Source organism: Phyllopteryx taeniolatus, chromosome 1 (assembly GCF_024500385.1).
Source record: "Phyllopteryx taeniolatus isolate TA_2022b chromosome 1, UOR_Ptae_1.2, whole genome shotgun sequence".
Classification (NCBI taxonomy): Eukaryota; Metazoa; Chordata; class Actinopteri; order Syngnathiformes; family Syngnathidae; genus Phyllopteryx; species Phyllopteryx taeniolatus.
Genome location: NC_084502.1, coordinates 25,040,971 through 25,061,377, shown reverse-complemented (window position 1 = coordinate 25,061,377; position 20,407 = coordinate 25,040,971). Strand labels below are relative to the sequence as shown.

At 44.4% G+C, this 20,407-nt stretch overlaps 1 protein-coding gene across 6 annotated transcripts in view; it reads right to left on the bottom strand.

Moving 5' to 3' along the window:
* LOC133482737 (forkhead box protein J3-like) overlaps nt 1-20,407 on the bottom strand; it is a 105,243-nt gene that overhangs the window by 69,635 nt on the left and 15,201 nt on the right. For all 6 annotated transcript variants that reach the window (XM_061783186.1, XM_061783209.1, XM_061783199.1 and 3 more), the window contains exon 2: nt 9,848-10,347. In XM_061783186.1, coding sequence (XP_061639170.1) covers nt 9,848-10,231 — 384 coding nt within the window. In that variant the 5' untranslated portion in view covers nt 10,232-10,347. The remainder of the gene's footprint in view (nt 1-9,847; nt 10,348-20,407) is intronic.

Below are 20,407 nucleotides of genomic sequence, written 5' to 3'. Positions count from 1 at the left end.
CTTCAAGCCCGCATGTGTGAGCCAAAGATGTCTGGCCAACATGCCTGGCAAGTGCGTGTGTGCGTGCATTTGAATGTGTACAGCTGACAGCAATCACCTGAACTGGAACAAACCAAACTTATGTAACCTTCCTGATGATGGTCATAGCTGGTATGAAACAAGCCCGACTGACAACACATTGCCTCTTCCTTACATTCCTGCTCTGGCCTTATTTATCTATTTTTTAAAAATCTTTTACAAAAAGACTGCATCAAATCACAGTTAAACTGAGCTACTAGCATGCCACTTTGATACAGTGCATATGTACAGTACAGTGTATCTGTGAGCAATGATGTCAAACTGCTGCCCGTGTGAACATCTGCCATCAACAGAGCTGAGTCAGTTACTACCTCAGGGTTATTTTGACTCTTTCAAACGCCCCTAAATTTCATGATAACAACTTGTAATACTAATACACTGAACTCTTGTTTATTGCGGGGGATATGTTCCGGACCCAATAACGATAGTGGCATGAATGGAACAGAGGATAGGAGCCAAAAATGCACGACTCCAAAACAAATGGACAGTTTTAAAAAGAGAGGTTTAATATACAGGCAGAGGTCAGTACACAGGCAGGCAATGCGAAAAAGGCAACAGTATCCAAAAAAATGTGAGGCAAAAAGGCGAGGTCGATAATCGGAACAGGGTCTAATCTTACTGTGAGTTTGTGACATGGAAACAAGGAATGCTGGAACACGACGACAAGGTACAACGAACTGGTGACAAGAAAGAATGAGACACTAGGTTAAACACAAGGGGTAATTAGGGTGAACGAGGCACAGGTGTTGAAGATGCTCTCAGGAGCAGGTGTATACGAGACAGGGGGAAAACAACAACCGGAACACACACCCATGACAGTACCCCCCCCCCCCCCTCCCCCCCTTAACGGACGGCCCCAGACACCCCCGGAGCCCCTGGATGCGTAACGTAGAAGTCCCGAATGAGTGGGTCATCCATGATAAACGCAGACAGCAGCCATGAACGTTCCTCAGGCCCGTAGCCCTCCCAGTCCACCAGATATTGAAAACCCCTCTCCCTCTGCCGAGACGACAACAACCGCCTCACAGTGAAGACAGGGCCCCCATCCACGAACCGGGGGGGAGGAGGGGGCCTGGAAGGGGAGACGAGAGGGGATTCCCGGGCGGGCTTGAGCAGGCTGACGTGAAAAGCAGGGTGGACCCGCATTGACCTTAGGAGCCTAAGCATCACGGTGACAGGGTTGATGATCTTTGTGATGGGGAAGGGCCCAACAAACCTGCGAGCGATCTTCCTGGACTCCACCCGAAGTGGAATATGTTTGGTAGAGAGCCAAACTCACTGACCCATTTTGTAGCTCGGGGCCGGTGTCCTCCGACGGTCAGCAGCGGTTTTGTAGGACGGGGGCAGAGCGGCTGAAGGCTCTGGCCCCCACGGTGGACAGACAGGCAGGGGCAGTGTGGTGGACAGAGAACGAAGATCTGAGAGAGTGAGAGGGTATGGCAACGTGAAGGAGCTCAGCGAGATATGGCAGGACGAGGTTATTGATGGCCTTGAAGGTGCAGATCAGTATTTTATATTGGATGCGGTATTGGACAGGGAGCGAGTGGAGTTGCTGCAGGGCTGGAGTGATGTGGTGAGTGGAGGGGGTCCTTGTGGTAGTACAGGCAGCAGAGTTTGGGAGAAGCTGTAGTTTTTGTAGTGAATTGTGAGGGAGACCAAACAAAAGAGAGTTGCAATAATCCAGGTGGGAAGAGACAAGGCTATGAACAAGGACAGCAGCAGCATGGTGAGTGAGGGATGGAAGGAAGTGATTGATTTTTCTTAAGTGAAGGTATGCAGACCGGGTGATGTTGTTTATATCTGCTTGGAAGGAGAGTGTGCTGAAGAGCATGACACCCAGACTCTTCACCTGAGGGGAGGGGGAAACGGAGGAATTATCAAGTGTAATGGAAAAACTGTCAATATTGGCTAGTATGGACTTAGTACCTATGAGTAAGATTTCAGTTTTATCACTGCTGAGTTGAAAAAAGTTGGATGAGAACCAGTGTTTGAGTTCAGAGAAGCAATCAGTAAGGGAGGAAGGAAGAGTGGCATTGGGTCTGGTGGAGAGGTAGAGCTGGGTGTCATGTGCATAACAGTGAAAGTGCAAATTGAATTTACAGAAAATATTGCCAAGAGGTAGGATGTAGGTGATAAATAGGAGGGACCCAAGACAGAGCCCTGGGGCACACCAGAATGGATGGGATTTAAATTGTTTCATTTGAACAAACTTGGTGCGGCCGCACAGGTAGGAACTGAACCACTGGAAGGGTGTGTGTGTAATGCCAATGTGGTGGAGTCTGTTCAGGAGGATGGTATGAGAAAACATATCAAAAGCTGCAGTCAGATCAAGGAGGATGGAGATGGCAAGTAAGCCAGAGTCAGCTGCGAGGAGGAGGTCGTTAGTGATCTTGATGAGTGTTATTTCGGGGGTTTGAAGCCGGACTGGAAATGTTCATAGAGATTTTTGGAAATGAAGTGTGAGTGGAACTAAGCAATGGTCTTTTCCAGGAACTTTTTTTTTGAGAAATGGGAGGTTGGAGATGGGCCGAAGGTTATTGAAATTGTTTAGATCTGAAAAGGTTTTTTTTTTCAGTATTGGGGTTATCGCTTCCAGTTTTGAAAACTGTGGGAACAATACCAGTAGAGAGAGATGAGTGGATGATGTTAGTGATGAGGGGGACCAGGGACGGGAGTCAAGCTTTTTTACTAGAACAGTAGGTAGGGGGAGGGCTTGGAGTGACGGATGATTTCTGAAATGTCTATGGCAGAAGGCAGAGTAAAACTAGGTAGGACAGTGAGGATGAACTAACGCAGGAGGAAGGAGGAAGTTGCTGGTGGAGCCGTTTGATTTTTGCATTGAAAAATGACATAAGGGAATTACAGAAAGCAGATAAGTACAAATGGGAGGGAATGGAGTCTGGTGGGCGTGAAATATTGCCAAGCAGGGAGTTTGTCAGCTTCTGTGCTTAGAGTTGTCTTCGTTTTTATGTATTAGGGTTGTGTAGTAGGTAGATTTGGCTTGAGTCAAATAGTCGTTGTAGTGGTTAAGACGACTGTTTTCTTATGGAGGCATTCGACTTGACTTTGGATTTTAATTGTCGCAGTGCAGGGATGAACCAGGGTCCAGAGGTGGTGCAAACTACGAACCTGTTTTTTTTAATAGTGCAAGTGTGTTGAGTAGAAGATGGAGATGTATATATTATTGCAGTGAGTAAGCAGTTCATCGGGTGTGGCGAGAGAGTCCATGCTGGGGAGACTGTTGATAAGAGTGGAGAAAGCAACATTAGCCCAGACGGCTAATGTTGCTGATTTGGTGAAAAGAGATGGCATGGGGGAGGTTAATTTTGGAAAAGGTTAGGTTAGTAGAAAAAGTTATTAGCATGTGGTCTGAAAAGGGGAGTGACTCGGAATTGAAGTTGCTTATAATGATACCAGTTGATTATGATACCAGAACAGCATACCAGATCCAGAATGTGTCCTTTGCAGTGAGCAAGAAAGTTAAGACCAAAGTCATTGAGACAAGATGAGAACTTGCTGGAAATTGTGTTATTGGAGATGTCCAAGTGAATATTAAAATCACCAAGCAGGATAATGTTAGGAGATAGTGATGACCGATGAGACAGATGGGTAGCAAAGTAAATTTAAAAAAATCCCTGTTTTGTTTAGGTGGCTGGTAAATAGCAACAATGATAGTGAGAGTGGGTCCATAGAGTTGTATAGCTGTTATTTCAAACGAGGAGAAAACAGGAGTTGATAGCAGCAAGACTCTCCACTTTTCGCAATAGATGACTGCGAGACCTGCCCCATGACCAAAGGCGTGAGGTATGCAAACATAAACAAACCCTGGAGGGGTCGCATCATTGAGAGCTGCAAATTCATATGGCTGCTGTCACGTTTCTGTTATGCAGAAAAAGTTCCTGGATGAAAAGTCCCTTGGTTGTGAGTGACCGGATGTTGAGAAGACCAAAGTTTACAGTGGTGTTCAGAGTGAATTGTTAGCTAACCTAGCTAGGTCACCTAACACGGTGTGGTCAACTCCCCTGCCAGTGTTTCAAGGATTCAATTAAATATAGGTTGAACATGATTTGCAAATCATTGTATTCTGTTTTTATTCATGTGTAACACAGCGTCCCAACTTCATTAGAATTGGGGTTGTATATGCCCTGCGATTGGCTGGAAACCAGTTCAGGGTGCACCCTGCCTCCTGCCCGCAGTTAGCTGAGATAGGCTCCAGCATACCCGCGACCCTAGTGAGGATGAGCGGTGTAGAAAATGGATGGATGGATTATATAATTACACCATGTTATTTTCTGACTTTGAAACGTTTAGTTTGACTAGCGGTTGTTTAATCACAAAAAGCAAGTCAATTTCATTCATATAACACAGAATAAAAAATGAAAAAAACACACAGGTCAAATCAAGATGGAAAAGCTTTACTGGTAAAAGCCTGTCTTCTGTATACCGGGGGGGGGGGAATGCATCTGCTACATGTACAGTATAACACTTTCGATGTAACTTCCTTTCAGACCCTCCAGTCACAAGAATCATCCCAAAGTCAAAGGACGCTACGCTTGCTCTCCCACCATAAACCAAATTCACTTGAAACAAAACCAAGGAGAGACTGAATATGGATGGAGCTCTTTACAAATATCTAAATCTACTCCAAGCAGCATATTCAGTTAATGCCATGCTAACATAAAAACATAGTGTGCATTATTTATGTGGCAATGAGCTCAATGGAAACCCTCTCTCTGTGGGTTATGTTCTTTGCTTTAAATTCCCTGCAACAATCTCATGCACAAAAGCGAGAGCTTGTGAAAGTAAATTAACCATGAGTGTGCGGCTGTAATGATGCAACTAGAATGCAGCCTCATACGCAAATCACGCAAGGTGTAATTATGGGATCCCAAAACATTCTGGCACCCAAATACAATTGGAGAAAGGGGAACTCATAAGCTGCACTAACAGAAAGCCTATAAGGTTTCAATAAGCTCTATCCTCTCTTGCTGAATAGGAAACTAATTGAGTGAGTCCTGCAATGGAGGTAAGGTATGCCAAGTCAACCTGGCTTGTGTCACCATTTCTGGCATGCATCTTCACACAGTGAACAGTGCACTGAAGATTATACACTGGGAACAATTGGTGAAAGCATACAAAGGGAACTGTCAGAGGAGGACAGGTGGGTGGAAAGAGTGGAAGAGGATGGAATAATAAGGAAAAATGTATGCGGCCCATGCTCACACTCTGAGTGGCCCTACGATTAATTTAAAAAAAATTCTAAATTATTTGGGGTTGAAAGTTATAAACATGCTTCTTCTACTATATCTGATTAGTTTTAAGTTGCAATCGCACCATTCACCACTAGATAGAAGACATCGATTAGTAGCGCTTCCATCTTTTCTATGAAGAAAATCAAGAATAGGAAGCAGTTTTTATGTTCAACATATTTAAAGGCAAGCCTATGTACCTAGTTTGCTTAAAGACTGTAAGTCATGGTTGTTTTGTGGCATTGATGAATCATACAAGAGAGACAGAGGCTCTTTTACCTTGGAGAACGAAGCTTTGTCATGTGCTGTAATTACCAGGAAGAGCACCCTAGCATCTTATATATTTGGTAACGCTGAGTTTAGCTTAGCTTGGCAGACAATGGAACTGAACGGGAGGTTACTATATTGCACACAACTCACAGTCAGGGTTTCATGCAAACAATAGTTCAACATAAATGTAAGCTGAAAGTTCATTAAGACACACATTCAAAGAACTACAGGTAACATGAATACTAGGCTTTACACGATCAAGATTTCTGTTGCCGATCACCGATCAGCAAGTTTAAAAAAAACGATCCGATCACAAGATGGAGCAATGTGTCCATGTATACTGTATATACTTGTGTACTGTATACTGGGTATCTTAAAGTATTCTCTAGCATTTTAGACAAAAGTTAAAACATCAATGACCTCTAGGGGGCATTCAAGGATTGGCCATTGACATAGGTTTAGGTCAAATCAACATTACAGCATCAGCATAACAGAAATAATGGGTGCTAACTTACTGTAATTAAATTACTTTATTGCAAATAAATTACTTTAACAAATACTGTTAATGATATGCTTACTCTAACTTTCTCACTGTCCCACTTTCTCACTGTATGGATGGGTGTTGTCCAGAGTTTGCGTCTGTTTGGCTTTTCCTTTGTCTTTTCCTTTGTCTTTGTTTTTTTTCCACGTTGCGCTGCTTGAACGCGGCATGTTCCTCCTTGTGTACATTCTTCAGGTGCCTGATCAATTTTGTTGTGTTGAACCATTTTGATGACGTTCCCCACAACGTACTTCAGTTGTGCACAGACTGCAAATAACGTACGTGTTGTTTGTCTGAGACACTGCAAAATAGTCCCACACCGACGTGTTTTTTCGCCGACTAGATTGAAAAAACCTTTATTGACAGTCAGATAGTTACAGTACTATGCCACAAGACACGGAACAAGGCTAAAAATAAACACGTCTTTTGTGGAGCCGACTGATGACGTCATTGATCGGATCGGCGAATTATGACATGAAAGCCGATCGGCCGATGCTAATGATCGGCCGATCAGATCGGTATAAAGTCTAGTGAACACACTTGAACGATAATGATTAACATCCTTATTACCGCAAAAATTCAGCATTTAATGGCATAATTCATGCTGGGAACTGAAGTCAATACGAGAAGTATCATGAAGCTGCCAAGCTCTCAAATAAAAAATACACAAACAGCTATTTTGTTCTTCACAAGAACCATTGACGGTACGTTTAAAGTGTATGAGGAGTTACTAAAATGTGCGCCCTGTAAAAAACACGGACATATTGCAGGACGTTAATAATGTTGCAAACCCATATGGTGTCTCCGACAAGCGGCAGGACAGGACATTTACTAGCGCTCCTTCAACAAAAAAAAGTGAACTGCCCTATATTGCAAATGAGGAGGCCTAAAAAATGTGGGATTTTGAATGACATTCAGGACAAACACAGTATAATATTGAAATTTTGAGTGAGATGATTTGTGTGTTCCTGCACTTACAGTATGTGTTGTTACTTTGCTCTCTGTTTTCGGGCTGAAAAGTGCATTAACAACTGTGGCTGTCCTTTACCACATGAATGTGCATTACAATTCATTAGTAAAGCACACAGGAAAACCCATAGAAGAGATTTTTTTTTTTTTATGTGATACAATGAACTGCGATACAGTGTCTAAACCCTTCAAAGCAACAACTTGTTTATTATAGGGTTTGCATTTGATCAAATGTGTTGGTCAATCAGCAGTCATTCAAAAAGTCCCCGTCTAATCTGCAATGTAATAACATTTTGCACGGCATGAAGCAAAGACTCAAGTAGCTACTACATTGAAAAAAACAAACACGAGCATCCGCGATGTGAAATTTAAGCATGAAATAATTGGTGTCATCTTATTTTTTGTTCACCTTCTCAAGAGCTAATTGCTCCAAAAGTGGAGGTCCTGCTCCACAATGTCTATGCCGATAAGAAACTGTGGAAGCACAGATTGTGACTTCTTAACTTCTTGTCAGCCTTAATGACCTCCAAAGTTTTCAGTGTGAGGGTTGTTTTTTTGTCTTATGACAAGCAGGTTGCAGAACTGATGTTAATTAGCAACCTAATTAGCCTGCTATCTTGTATAATTGGAATTCAAGAATGTTAGTCACTTCTGTGATCGTGAAAGAACAACAAGAGCACTCAGGGAGTGCCCACATCCGCCAACATCTATGAAATCTAGCTGTAAACAGCTATGAGGTTAATAGCTCCTACATGAACATGAAGAGAGTCTGGAATTGTCCAGCCATCCATTTTCTATAGCACTTATTATGTTCAGGCTCAAAGTAGGAGCAGGAGTCCATATCCCAGTGGACGACTTGACTGGTCGCCAGGGTGGTTGTTAATGGGGCACTAAGTGGGAACTGGTCCCACAACAGCTGCATAAAAGTCAGCTATGGGAACCACTATGAGTGGCCTCGTCTGGATTGAAAGAAACAAAATGTAATGCAATCCTAAATATGCACAACAAATTCTAACCTGATCTGATGAGATTTGACAGAAGTAAAAACATCTTTTCAATCAGATTTCCTATGTTAAATTTAAATTAATGAAGTTGATCAGGTCCCTCCTTTGTGGAGGTTTGCATGTTCTCACTATATTTTTCTCTCTGTTTTTTCTAGCCACTCAGATTTCTTCCCATATTCCAAAAACATGTCATCCATCACTTTTTCTCTCCCGCTTGCCCTCATTAGGCATTACGGACACAGGTGAGCCGGAGCCAATCCTATATGACTTTGGGCGAGAGGCGGAGTAAACCATGGACTGCTTGCCCATCAACATGTTAGGTTAACTGAAAACAGAAAATTGCCAATACGAGTCAATGTGAGTGTGAGAGTTTGTTTACTGGCGACCGATCCAGGGTCTTGCCATGTGCCCAAAGTTAGCTGAGACAGGCTCCAGTTCACCCACAACCCTAATAAGGACCGGTCCTATAGAAAATAGTTGGATGGAATCAAATCAGCATCAACCTAGGTGTGGCATTGCAGCTCGTAATGCTGGCTGCAGTGACATGACGTGATTCACTTAAATTTGACAGTGACACCCATTATAAACTTTTTATTTTTGACTTTTATGGACAGAATTTCTTGGCGCAGCCGAGGCGTAGAGGGGGTCCGATTTGGTGGCCTCAGTATTGCATCGCTGCTTTTTGCAGATGATGTGGTTCTGTTGGCTTCATCAAGCCGTGACCTCTAACTCTCATTGGAGCAGTTCGCAGCCGAGTGTGAAGCGCCTGGGATGAGAATCAGCACCTCCAAATCTGAGACCATGGTCCTCAGTCGGAAAAGGGTGGCGTGCCCTCTTCAGGTCGGGGATGAGATCCTGCCCCAAGTGGAGGAGTTCAAGTATCTTGGGGGCTTGTTCACGAGTGAGGGAAGAATGGAACGGGAGATCGACAGGCGGATCGGAGCAGTGTCTGCAGTGATGCGGACTTTGTATCGATCCGTTGTGGTAAAGAAGGAGCTAAGCCGAAAGGCGAAGCTCTCGATTTACCGGTCGATCTACGTTCCTACCCTCACCTATGGTCATGAGCTGTGGGTCGTGACCGAAAGAACGAGATCCCGGATTCAAGCGGCCGAAATGAGTTTCCTCCGCAGGGTGTCCGGGCTCTCCCTTAGAGATATGGTGAGAAGCTCGGTTATCCGGGAGGATCTCAGAGTAGAGCCGTTGCTCCTTCACATCGAGAGGAGCCAGATGAGGTGGCTGGGGCATCTGATTCGGATGCCTCACGGACGCCTTCCCGGTGAGGTGTTATGGGCACGTCCCACCGGGAGGAGACCCCGGGGACGACCCAGGACACGCTGGAGAGACTACGTCTCTCGGCTGGCCTGGGAACACCTCGGGATCCCCCCGGAAGAGATGGATGAAGTGGCTGGGGAAAGGGAAGTCTGGGCATCCCTGCTAAAGCTACTGCCCCCGCGACCGGACCTCGGATAAGCGGTAGAAGATGGATGGATGGATGGATGGATGGATTTTTGACTAAATGCATAGATTCCCACTGAAATGTAATGGGTAAATCATCTACCCATCATAAAAATATCTGGTTGATAAATGAAAAACAGCAGCCAGGAAGTTACACGCAAGCAAACGAATAAACAAAGTCATACAATGAAAATATACTCTCCTTGGTGGCTGTTATCACAAAATTTTTCTCTGCTCTTTCATAACAAAATGAGCAAAGGTAGAGGTGTGTCACTGCTTACCTTCCAGCCGCTGCCTGCCTCTCTGTAGTATGGGAAGTTGTCACAGATCCACTGGTAGATCTCACTGAGGGTCATGCGTTTGCGAGGCGAGCCATTGATGGCAAAGGTTATGAGGCTTGCGTAGCTGTATGGCGGTTTACCGTCTCTGTGTTGACTACTTTCCTCCTGGTCCACAGTTGTTCCTGGGTCCACCTGTGTGATTTTCTTTCCTGGCCCGTGATGTCCATAATGGAGACCATGATGATGGTGGTGGTTGTGATGTCCATGGTAGTGACCGTGGTGATGTCCCCCCACTTCTCTGTCTGTCTTCTGGATGGCCGCCCTCATGCTGAGCTGTGGAAGCCAGTCCATTGAGGTCAGGCCACTTTCCAGTTCAGAGGTCATGGTGTTAAGAAGTCAAAAGGTCGAAGAATATAGTGAACAGCTTGGCAACGTTTCTTTAAGGATTCTCTTCCGATGGGCTCAGTGAATAGGTAAGGTGCAGCAACGTTAGATCACATCTGCATGATAGGAATAGAAAACAGTGCAAAGTGTTATACAGAGCATGTTTAAGGAAGCCAAATTTAAAGGTTCTGTATTTTGGCTATTTACACCTCCACACAGTGACTCTCTAACGTGGATTTAGTATAAAAGTGTCAATTTCATTTAAAAAAACAGCGTGCTTTTGTCATACGAGTGTCCACAAAAGGCAACTCTGACAGCTACTTCTGTTTGACCTAGTTTTGTATCGCCTTTGTCCGTATTTGGCTAAGACACCCCCTTTCCTCTGCTTGGTTGCCTCCGTGGAGAAGAACCACTTGTGAGAACATACGTGTTTGTCATGTTGACAGTGCTGGCTCGGCAACGGATAGGGAAGGTGGAGATCTTTGCTAGTGACGTAGATAAGTTCGAGAACTTCGAAAGAACTGATTTCAGGCCTCATGGCAGGAAAACGTCTAGAACTCATGAATGCGTAGACGAGTATAACTCATATTTCACGTTTACTGAGGCACCGTAGAGACAATATTACATCCCAAATACTAGAAAAAGTTGGTTTGGCAAAATATGTCCAACCTATATTTAATTGAATACAATACAAAGACAAGATATTTAATGTTCAAACTGATTAACTTTGTTTTTAGCAAATAATAATTAACTTAGAATTTTATGGCTGCAACACACTGGCTTCTCTGGGCCCGAGCTCATCTAAGATGGACTGATGAAAAGTGGAAAAGTGTTCTGTGGTCCGACGAGTCCACATTTCAAATGTTTTTTGGAAATTGTGGACGTCGTGTCCTCCGAGCCAGAGAGGAAAAGAACCATCCGGACTGGACGCAATGTTCAAAAGCCAGCATCTGTGATGCTATGGGGCTGTGTTAGTGCCAACGGCATGGGTAACTTACACATCTGCGAAGGCACCATTAATGCTGAAAGATACATACAGGTTTTGGGGAAACATATGCTGCCATCCAAGCAACGTCTTTTTCATGGACGCCCCTGCTTATTTCAGCAAGACAATGCCAAACCACATTCTGCACGTGTTACAACAGCGTGGTTTCGTAGTAAAAGAGCGCGGGTACTAGACTGGCCTGGCTGCAGTCCAGACCTGTCTCCCATTGAAAATGTGTGGCGCATTATGAAGCGTAGTTAAGTTAAGTTAATGATTATTTTCTAAAAACGCCTTCCCTTGTGCATGTTCACAAGTCCTTCATTTCGCCTCTGCAATGGCTGCTGCTGGTGTGATGCACAAGCAGAGACCCACACAAGACGGTGAGGTCGCTCAACCACCCAGCCAGCCAGCCTTCATGAGATATTAATATTGTGCAAGCGCTCAACTGGCCTCGGCATCTCTCCAACCTGATTTCAACTCTTCTCTCTGTCTCTCTGTGTGTTCTGGATTGCTTCTCACTCTTGCTGCCTCCAAAGTGGAAATGGCAATTGGATCTGCAGAATGACTAAAAGCTGGGGAATTGTTTTCACAATTGTCTGCCAAATGAGAGAGGGGGAACAGCTCGGGAGGAATTCCAAGCCTCTGGAGGAATGGAGATGCTTGTCTCCTTTACCATGTGTAAACCTCACCAACGTTGCTTAGTTGTTTGATGTGCCTCATTCTCATTTCAGGTCTATACCTACCACAACTATTATGACACACCCACTCCCCCCAAAAAACCAACCCAAGATGTCCCTCTTAGACAGACACAAACTACGGGGGGGGGGGGGGACACTACTGGGAGGTCCAGTTTTAGAAACAGTGGCAATCCTTTATGTTAAACACTGTAGATCTGTCGCGACTGGACTGAGAATGTGGTGTAACTGTTACTCATCATTGGAATCAGTGATACTAAGTTTAACAGGCCTACTTTCCACTAACCTTTGTACTTTCACACTTAATCAAACAATAACTGTTTACGTAGCCATTTGCTGAAAAAAAAACAACTTTCACTTTCACTGATCTTCATAGGCGCTTACAAAATATGAGAATAACTCAACTTTTGATCATAGTCAACAAACCTTTTTTTGACGAAAACGAGACGATGACCAGGGACCAACCTCATGACGAAATGTATTGACAAGTTCATCAACAAATAAAAACGAGACAAACTTCTGGCAAAGACAAGATCCAATCGGAACTAATTTTGTTTGAAGAGGCGGAAAGAGTTGACAAGCTAACCAATCAAAACGACGTGGTAAGGAAGTTACTTACCCAGTTTGAGCTTGAATACAGCAGCTGGGAACATACACCACTGCTGTAGGACTATGAACAATAGTCTTCTATACTTAGTGGTGGCCATGATTGCATGGTACAACCCCAATTCCAATGAAGTTGGGATGTTGTGTTAAACATAAATAAAAACAGAATACAATGATTTGCAAATCACGTTGAACCTATTTTTAATTGAATACACTACAAAGACAAGATATTTAATGTTCAAACTGATCAACTTTATTGTTTTTAGCAAATAATCATTAACTTAGAATTCTATGGCTGCAACACATTCCAAAAAAGCTGGGACAGGTGGCAAAAAAGACTGAGAAAGTTGAGGAATGCTCATCAAACACCTGTTTGGAACATCCCACAGGTGAACAGGCTAATTGGGAACAGGTGGGTGCCATGATTGGGTATAAAAGGCGCTTCCCTGAATTGCTCAGTCATTCACAAGCAAAGATGGGACGAGGTTCACAAAGAGGTGAGAAAATAGTTGAACAGTTTAAGGACAATCTTCCTCAATGTATCATCAAAAGGGTCAGAGAATCTGGAGAAATCACTGCATTTAAGCGGCAAAGCCGAAAACCAACATTGAATGCCCGTGACCTTCGATCCGTCAGGCGCCACTGTATCAAAAACCAACATCAATGTATAAAGGATATCACCACATAGGTTCAGGAACACTTCAGAAAACCAATGTCAGTAAATACAGTTTGGCGCTACATCCGTAAGTGCAACTTGAAACTCTACGATGCAAAGCAAAAGCCATTTATCAACAACACCCAGAAACGCCGCCGGCTTCTCTGGGCCCAAGCTCATCTAAGATGGACTGATGCAAAGTGGATAAGTGTTCTGTGGTCCGACAAGTCCACATTTCAAATTGTTTTTGGAAATTGTGGACGTCGTGTCCTCCGGGCCAAAGCGGAAAAGAACCATCCGGACTGTTATGGACGCAAAGTTCAAAAGCCAGCATTTGTGATGGTATGGCACTGTGTTAGTGCCAATGGCATGGGTAACTTACACATGTGTGAAGGCACCATTAATGCTGAAAGGTACATACAGGTTTTGGAGAAACATATGCCGCCATCCAAGCAACGTCTTTTTCATGGGCGCCCCTGCTTAATTCAGCAAGACAATGCCAAACCACATTCTGCACGTGTTACAACAGCGTGGCTTCGTAGTAAAAGAGTGCGGGTACTAGACTGGCCTGCCTGCAGTCCAGACCTGTCTCCCATTGAAAAAGTGTGGCGCATTATGAAGCGTAAAATACGACAACGGAGACCCCGGACTGTTGAACAGCTGAAGCTGTACATCAAGCAAGAATGGGGAAGAATTCCACCTACAAAGCTCCAACAATTCCCAAATGTTTATTGAATGTTGTTAAAATAAAAGGTGATGTAACACAGTGGTAAACATGACCCTGTCCCAGCTTTTTTGGAACGTGTTGCAGCCATAAAATTCTAAGTGATTATTTGCTAAAAACAATAAAGTTTTATCAGTTTGAACATTAAATATCTTGTCTTTGTAGTGTATTCAATTAAATATAGGTTGAACATGATTTGCAAATCATTGTATTCTGTTTTTATTTATGTTTAACACAATGCCCCAACTTCATTGGAATTGGGGTTGTAAATCGTTGGTGGGAAACGACCAATTTCAAGAAACATTTACAGCCCAGGCATTCTGAAATCCATGCACAGATGAGGATTTTAAGTCATTAAAAATATGCTGCTTTGCTAACACGCCGTTGTTTGCATTTGTTTTCAACAAATGCTCGATTTCGATGCATCTACAGTGACTGGAAAGCCCGCCAAAGACAATGTAGTCAGACAGTAGGAAGGTGAGACTTCAACAGAAATCCCCAGGGTGGAGCCACATGTGCCGATTGAGTGAACAGGTTATGCCTGGATCAGACTACAAGACAAATTTGGTCTTTCACGATTGCCCTATGTCAGACTACTGCCATCAAATCTTGCCGTATCTTGGGCAGACAGTGGCAACACTACAAGACATGTATTCCGATACCACTGCATCCTGTCTTTTACGACCACTGGGCTATTTTGTCAAATCAAACACTGTCGGAGAGGTGGAACCAGAAAACATGTTACTGGTCAATGCGACCGGATGCACCCGTTACCATGGCGACCACAACAACACTGTATTGTGGGGGGGGTGAAGAAAAACGTGTGATGGTCGTCACCTGTGCTCGGGAGAGGACTTTAATTCAAGGATTGCTTGAGGTATATTCACATACTTTTAATACGATACGGCTCACCAGCAGGCAACAAAATGTTACGTAGCCTAGCAAGCTAGTGCTAGCACTAACGTTTGTATGGAAACACGCCGCCATTCTGTCGAATCATGCTCTAAAGCATAATGTCAAACTCAGGCCCGGGGACCAAATTTGGCCCACGATGTAATTATATTTGGCCCGCAAGACCATATCAAATGTGTATTACAGCTGGTCCGCCAGTATATAGTACATGCGCCACTAATATTACAAATCCCAGAATGCTTTGCTAGTGTGTCGGCCCATCAGTCTAGACCGGCGAGCGCCCCTTCCCTTTCTGTTGCAGTCGTTAGCAACTATGCTACCAGTCTCCTCAAGCATATTTACACTTCCCCTTCCCAAAAATGGCCAAACAAAAGATGGAAAACAGTTAACTTCCAAGACAGGTGGGAGGCAGATTGTCTGTTCACTAAAGTAAAAGACAGACCTGTTTGTCATGTGCGGAGCAACGTGCCTGTAACAAAGAATATAACATAATTGAATTGTTTGTTTTTTTTTAATGCCCTTCATCAACTCCTTGGCAGGGACTGTTAATAGTTTGAAGTTTCGATTTTTATTGAAGGACATTCTTATTTTTTTGGGTTGTTTTGTTGTTGGCCTTTGAAAAAACCTAAAAAAGAAAGGTAGATGGAGAGACAGAAGAATTTATGTTATCTATTTAAATACAAAACAACAAAACAAATACCAGTCTTTTATCGCAAATTTTATTTCTCGTGTTTATAATAATAATAATAATTAGTTTGTTTATTCCAGATTCGAATCTGAGAACATGGTCCTCAGTCGGAAAAAGGTGGCGTGCCCTCTCCAGGTCGGGGATGAGATCCTGCCCATACATGTGTATGTGTTCACTGTGATGGGTAAAATGCAGAGAACAAATTTCGTGAGCATGCATGCAAGTATCTTGGGGTTTTGTTCACAAGTGAGGGAAGAATGGAACGGGAGATCGACAGGCGGATCGGAGCAGCGTTTGCAGTGATGCGGACTTTGTATCGGTCCGTTGCGGTAAAGAAGGAGCTATTGGCCGAAAGGCGAAGCTCTCAATTTACCGGTCGATCTACGTTCCTACCCTCACCTATGGTCACGAGCTGTGGGTCGTGACTGAAAGAACAAGATTCCGGATACAAGTGGCCAAAATGCGTTTCCTCCACGGGGTGTCCGGACTCTCCCTTAGAGATAGGGTGAGAAGCTCGGTCATCCGGGAGGATCTCAGAGTACAGCCGCTGCTCCTCCACATCGAGAGGAGCCAGATGAGGTGGCTGGGGCATCTGATTCGGATGCCTCCCGGACGCCTCCCTGGTGAGGTGTTCCGGGCACGTCCCACCGGGAGGAGACCCAGGGGGCGACCCAGGACACGCCGAAGAGACTATGTCTTTCGGCTGTCCTGGGAACGCCTTGGGATCCCCCCGGAAGAGCTGGCTGGGGAGAGGGAAGTCTGGGCATTCCTGCTAAAGCTACTGCCCCCGCGACCCGACCTCGGATAAGCAGTAGAAAATGGATGGATGGATGGATGGATGGATATTCCAGATTCAGTGTTTAAGCAAAATTTAAGTTTGCTGTCATATGATAAACTTTAACGCTGCATTTCTGCAGAGAAGGGAAACATGCACATCGCAGTGATTTTTCATTAAATATTGAGTTTGATCCGCGATGTTGTCCCAATTTTTAATTTTGGCCCACTGTGAATTTCAGTTTTACACCCCTGTCGTCTAAAGCTTCGGTAAACGTTGGTTTGTGCGCGTGAACAAATGTTGACAACGGCAAGCACGGGAGGTGATGCGCCGGTCACAATACGCAATCCTATTGGTCAACGTCATGGCGCACTGTCGGAGAGTTGTCATTGATATGTCACACTAAATAGAAAATATCCAAACAAATCAAACTAGACTTATATTTTGGCGTCGTAGGGCTATTGTACTGCCAAATCGTTGGTCGTGGATTATGTCACACAACAAGAAGTTTTGTCCTACCTGACAAAATACATCGGGCCCGATCTGGGAAATCGGCTGCGATAGCTAATCGGGCCAATATTTGGGCTAAAATCCTGTAGTTTGATCTAGGCATTAGGAATCATGGGTGATTTTAAAATTTCAGCAGGACAATACCTTGGGGTGGGAATCGAAAACCAGTTCCATTGGAATTGCACACCTCCAACAATGCCAGTTCTCCCGAACGATGCTTTCATTTCCCAGCATAACGTCACTTCGTGCAGTGTCTGCCGCCACGTACCTATTGACGCTGGCCTGCTCAGGCTAGCAGTACAAATTTCTAAGTCACCGAAAAATTTGCTCACTGAACTATCTAAATAGGCTCAGGGTGGCGGGCCACCACTCAGAAAGGCTAAAAAAGTCTTGTGAAGAAATCCATCCATCCATTTTCTTATCCTCACAAGGGTCGCGGGCGTGCTGGAGTCTATCCCAGCTATCTTCAGGCGAGAGGCGGGGTACACCCTGAACTGGTTGCCAGCCAATCGCAGGGCACATATAAACAAACAACGGTTCGCACTCACATTCACACCTACGGGCAATTTAGAGTCTTTAATCAATCTACCACGCATGATTTTGGGATGTGGGAGGAAACCAGAGTGCCCGGAGAAAACCCACGCAGACACGGGAAGAAGAAGCAAACTCCACACAGGCGAGGCCGGGATTTGAACCCCGGTCCTCTGAACTGGGAGGCAGATGTGCTAACCAGTCGGTCACTGTGCCACCTCATGAAGACATTATTTTAAAAAAAATTTAGTGTTGAAGACAGTAGAATGCGTACTACTTCTTTCTCCCTCATAAAACTACTCAGGAATCGTTAAGATAATTGATAAGGAATTGCACAATACATATAGATCTGAACAGTATTTTGCCGAACTGACCAAAACTGCATTTTGTGGAAAATTGCCTTTTAAAGACTGACAACTCATATTCACAACACTTTTGTAAGATCAATACCTGTATCTTGAATTTTGATGAATGCTGGTAAAGTTGAATTTTGCTGCCAAATGAAAGCGAGCCAGCAGAACGCTCTCCATAATTAGCAGTTAGCCTCTGAAGGATACCAACATGTACTGTGAACCTTCATTTTGCATCCCACGCAGTAACCTTTGCGTGTCCTTGCACACAACAAAAAGCCCATTGGCCCACACGTTTTCCATTCATACTCACTGTATATGATCAAGGTTGGAGAATTTCGATAAGCCTGCCCAGGGAAAGAAACATAAACCCTGTGTCTCCCTTTCAGTCAATCCCCCGAGAGAGGCAATATACCAGGAGGGAGAAGGGAAATACTTCGCTCCAGCAAAAAATCTTGTTATTTCCAAATTGAAAAAAACCAACAAATTATATATATATGTATACACACACACAAACAAACACACACACACACACACACACACACACACACACACACACACACACACACACACACACACACACACACACACACACACGTGGCACGGTGGACGACTGGTTAGAGCGTCTGCCTCACAGTTCTGAGGTGCGGGGTTCAATCCCCGGCCCCGCCTGTGTGGAGTTTGCATGTTCTCCCCGTGCCTGCGTGGGTTTTCTCCGGGCACTCCGGTTTCCTCCCACATCCCAGAAACATGCATGGTAGGTTAATTGACAACTCTAAATTGCCCGTAAGTGTGAATGTGAATGCGAATGGTTGTTTGTTTGTATGTTCCCTGCGATTGGCTGGCAACCAGTTCAGGGTGTACCCCACCTCCTGTCCGATGATAGCTGGGATAGGCTCCAGCACGCCCGCGAACCTAGTGAGGAGAAGCGGCTCAGAAAATGGATGGATGGATATATACACACAGTAAATCCAGGCAGTGGGACCATGCAAGGAAAGACGAAGCATAAGAAATGCCCAATGAGGCCACCTGCACAACAACAGCCCCCAGCTCATCCTCAAGGTCCAGATAGCGATATCATCCCAGGAAGTCATCTTAATTGGTGAACTTCTATCACTCGAGGAAAGGTAGCATTTCTAGCAGCGGTGATACTGTAGGTGGGCAATAGGGGGAGGTGGTGACAGAACAACAAGTACTTACTTTCTCCTTATTAAAAGGAGACTCAAGCTGCAAATCAGTCGGCCACAAGCTGCAAACCTGCCGTGCTGCAGTGGTTGTTATTGGGAAGTTTGTTGGGAGCACGGACTGTCTGCATGGTGACACAATGCAGTTTCACACAGCATGGGTGATGAGTTGTCGAGTTGATGAGTCATAGCAGAGAGCGGTGGTAGGAGAGGAGGGGCATGACTTGGCTCCTAAGGAGAGGGGCGTAACCAATTACCTAGTCAACTCAGTCAACTGGTCCCACAGTGACTGGGCTGACCTCAACATGGTTTCCTTTTCTCTCTTACTCCTGCTGTGTCTCACATCAGCCTCAGAGGCTCAGGGGAGAAGAATTATAAGTGCTCAGACATTGCTTACAGTACTCCTCTGCTTAGACTGCACAACTACACTATTCTCTGGAAAGATGTGAAATGTTTGTATTTTTTGGGAGCAGAAAGCCCATCTTCTGTATGCATCTTGTTGCTACACTACATCCATCCATCCATCCATTTTCTGAGCCGCTTCTCCTCACTAGGGTCGCGGGCGTGCTGGAGCCTAACCCAGCTGTCATCGGGCAGGAGGCGGGGTACACCCTGAACTGGTTGCCAGCCAATCGCAGGGCACATAGAAACAAACAACCATTCGCACTCACAGTCATGCCTACGGGTAATTTAGAGTCTCCAATCAATGCATGTTTTTGGGATGTGGGTGGAAACCGGAGTGCCCGGAGAAAACCCACGCAGGCACGGGGCTACACTACATAATTACTGTAATTTAACTACGTCTTCACACCCTTTTGGGCCTCACCAAACAACATTGCAATTGATTGGATATACAAAAATCTACTGGACATACCCCTGTCCAAATGCCAGGTTTTTGTGATAAATATAGTGTTTAAAAAAATGAGAAATGATAAGTAACCCTTCCAATAATTTCCAGGGATTAATGTGACCTATAACATGTATGACTCAATTGAAAATATGAAACCTTTATGAGAGGTGAAGTAAAACCAAAACACTTAGATAATGTCGTTGCACAAGTGTGCACACCCTCTGATAACTGGGGATTTTGCTGTGTTCAGATTTAACCAATCACATTCAAACTCATGTGGAGTCAGTTACCCACATTATTTCGGTTGTCTATTTTTATTCCCTTCTTTTTTCAATTGACTTGTACACATTTTAGTTCACATTAATGGTGGAAAAATATTTGCAATGATTTATTTTGGTCTCATTTTTATATCTCACAAAAACCTTGCATTTGAACAGGTGTGTGTAGATTTTTTTATATCCACTGTAGGTATAAATAGATATTTTGTTATTATATCCCCAAAAGCATGCATTGTAGGTTGATTGAAGACTCTAAATTTCCCGTAGGTGTGAATGCAAGTGCGAATGGTTGTTTGTGTCTATGTGCCCTGCGATTGGCTTGTGACCGGTTCAGGGTGTACCCCGCCTCTTGCCCGAAGATTGCTGGGATAGGCTCCAGCATGCCCGCGACCCTAGTGAGGACAAGCGGTACGGAAGATGAATGAATGAATAA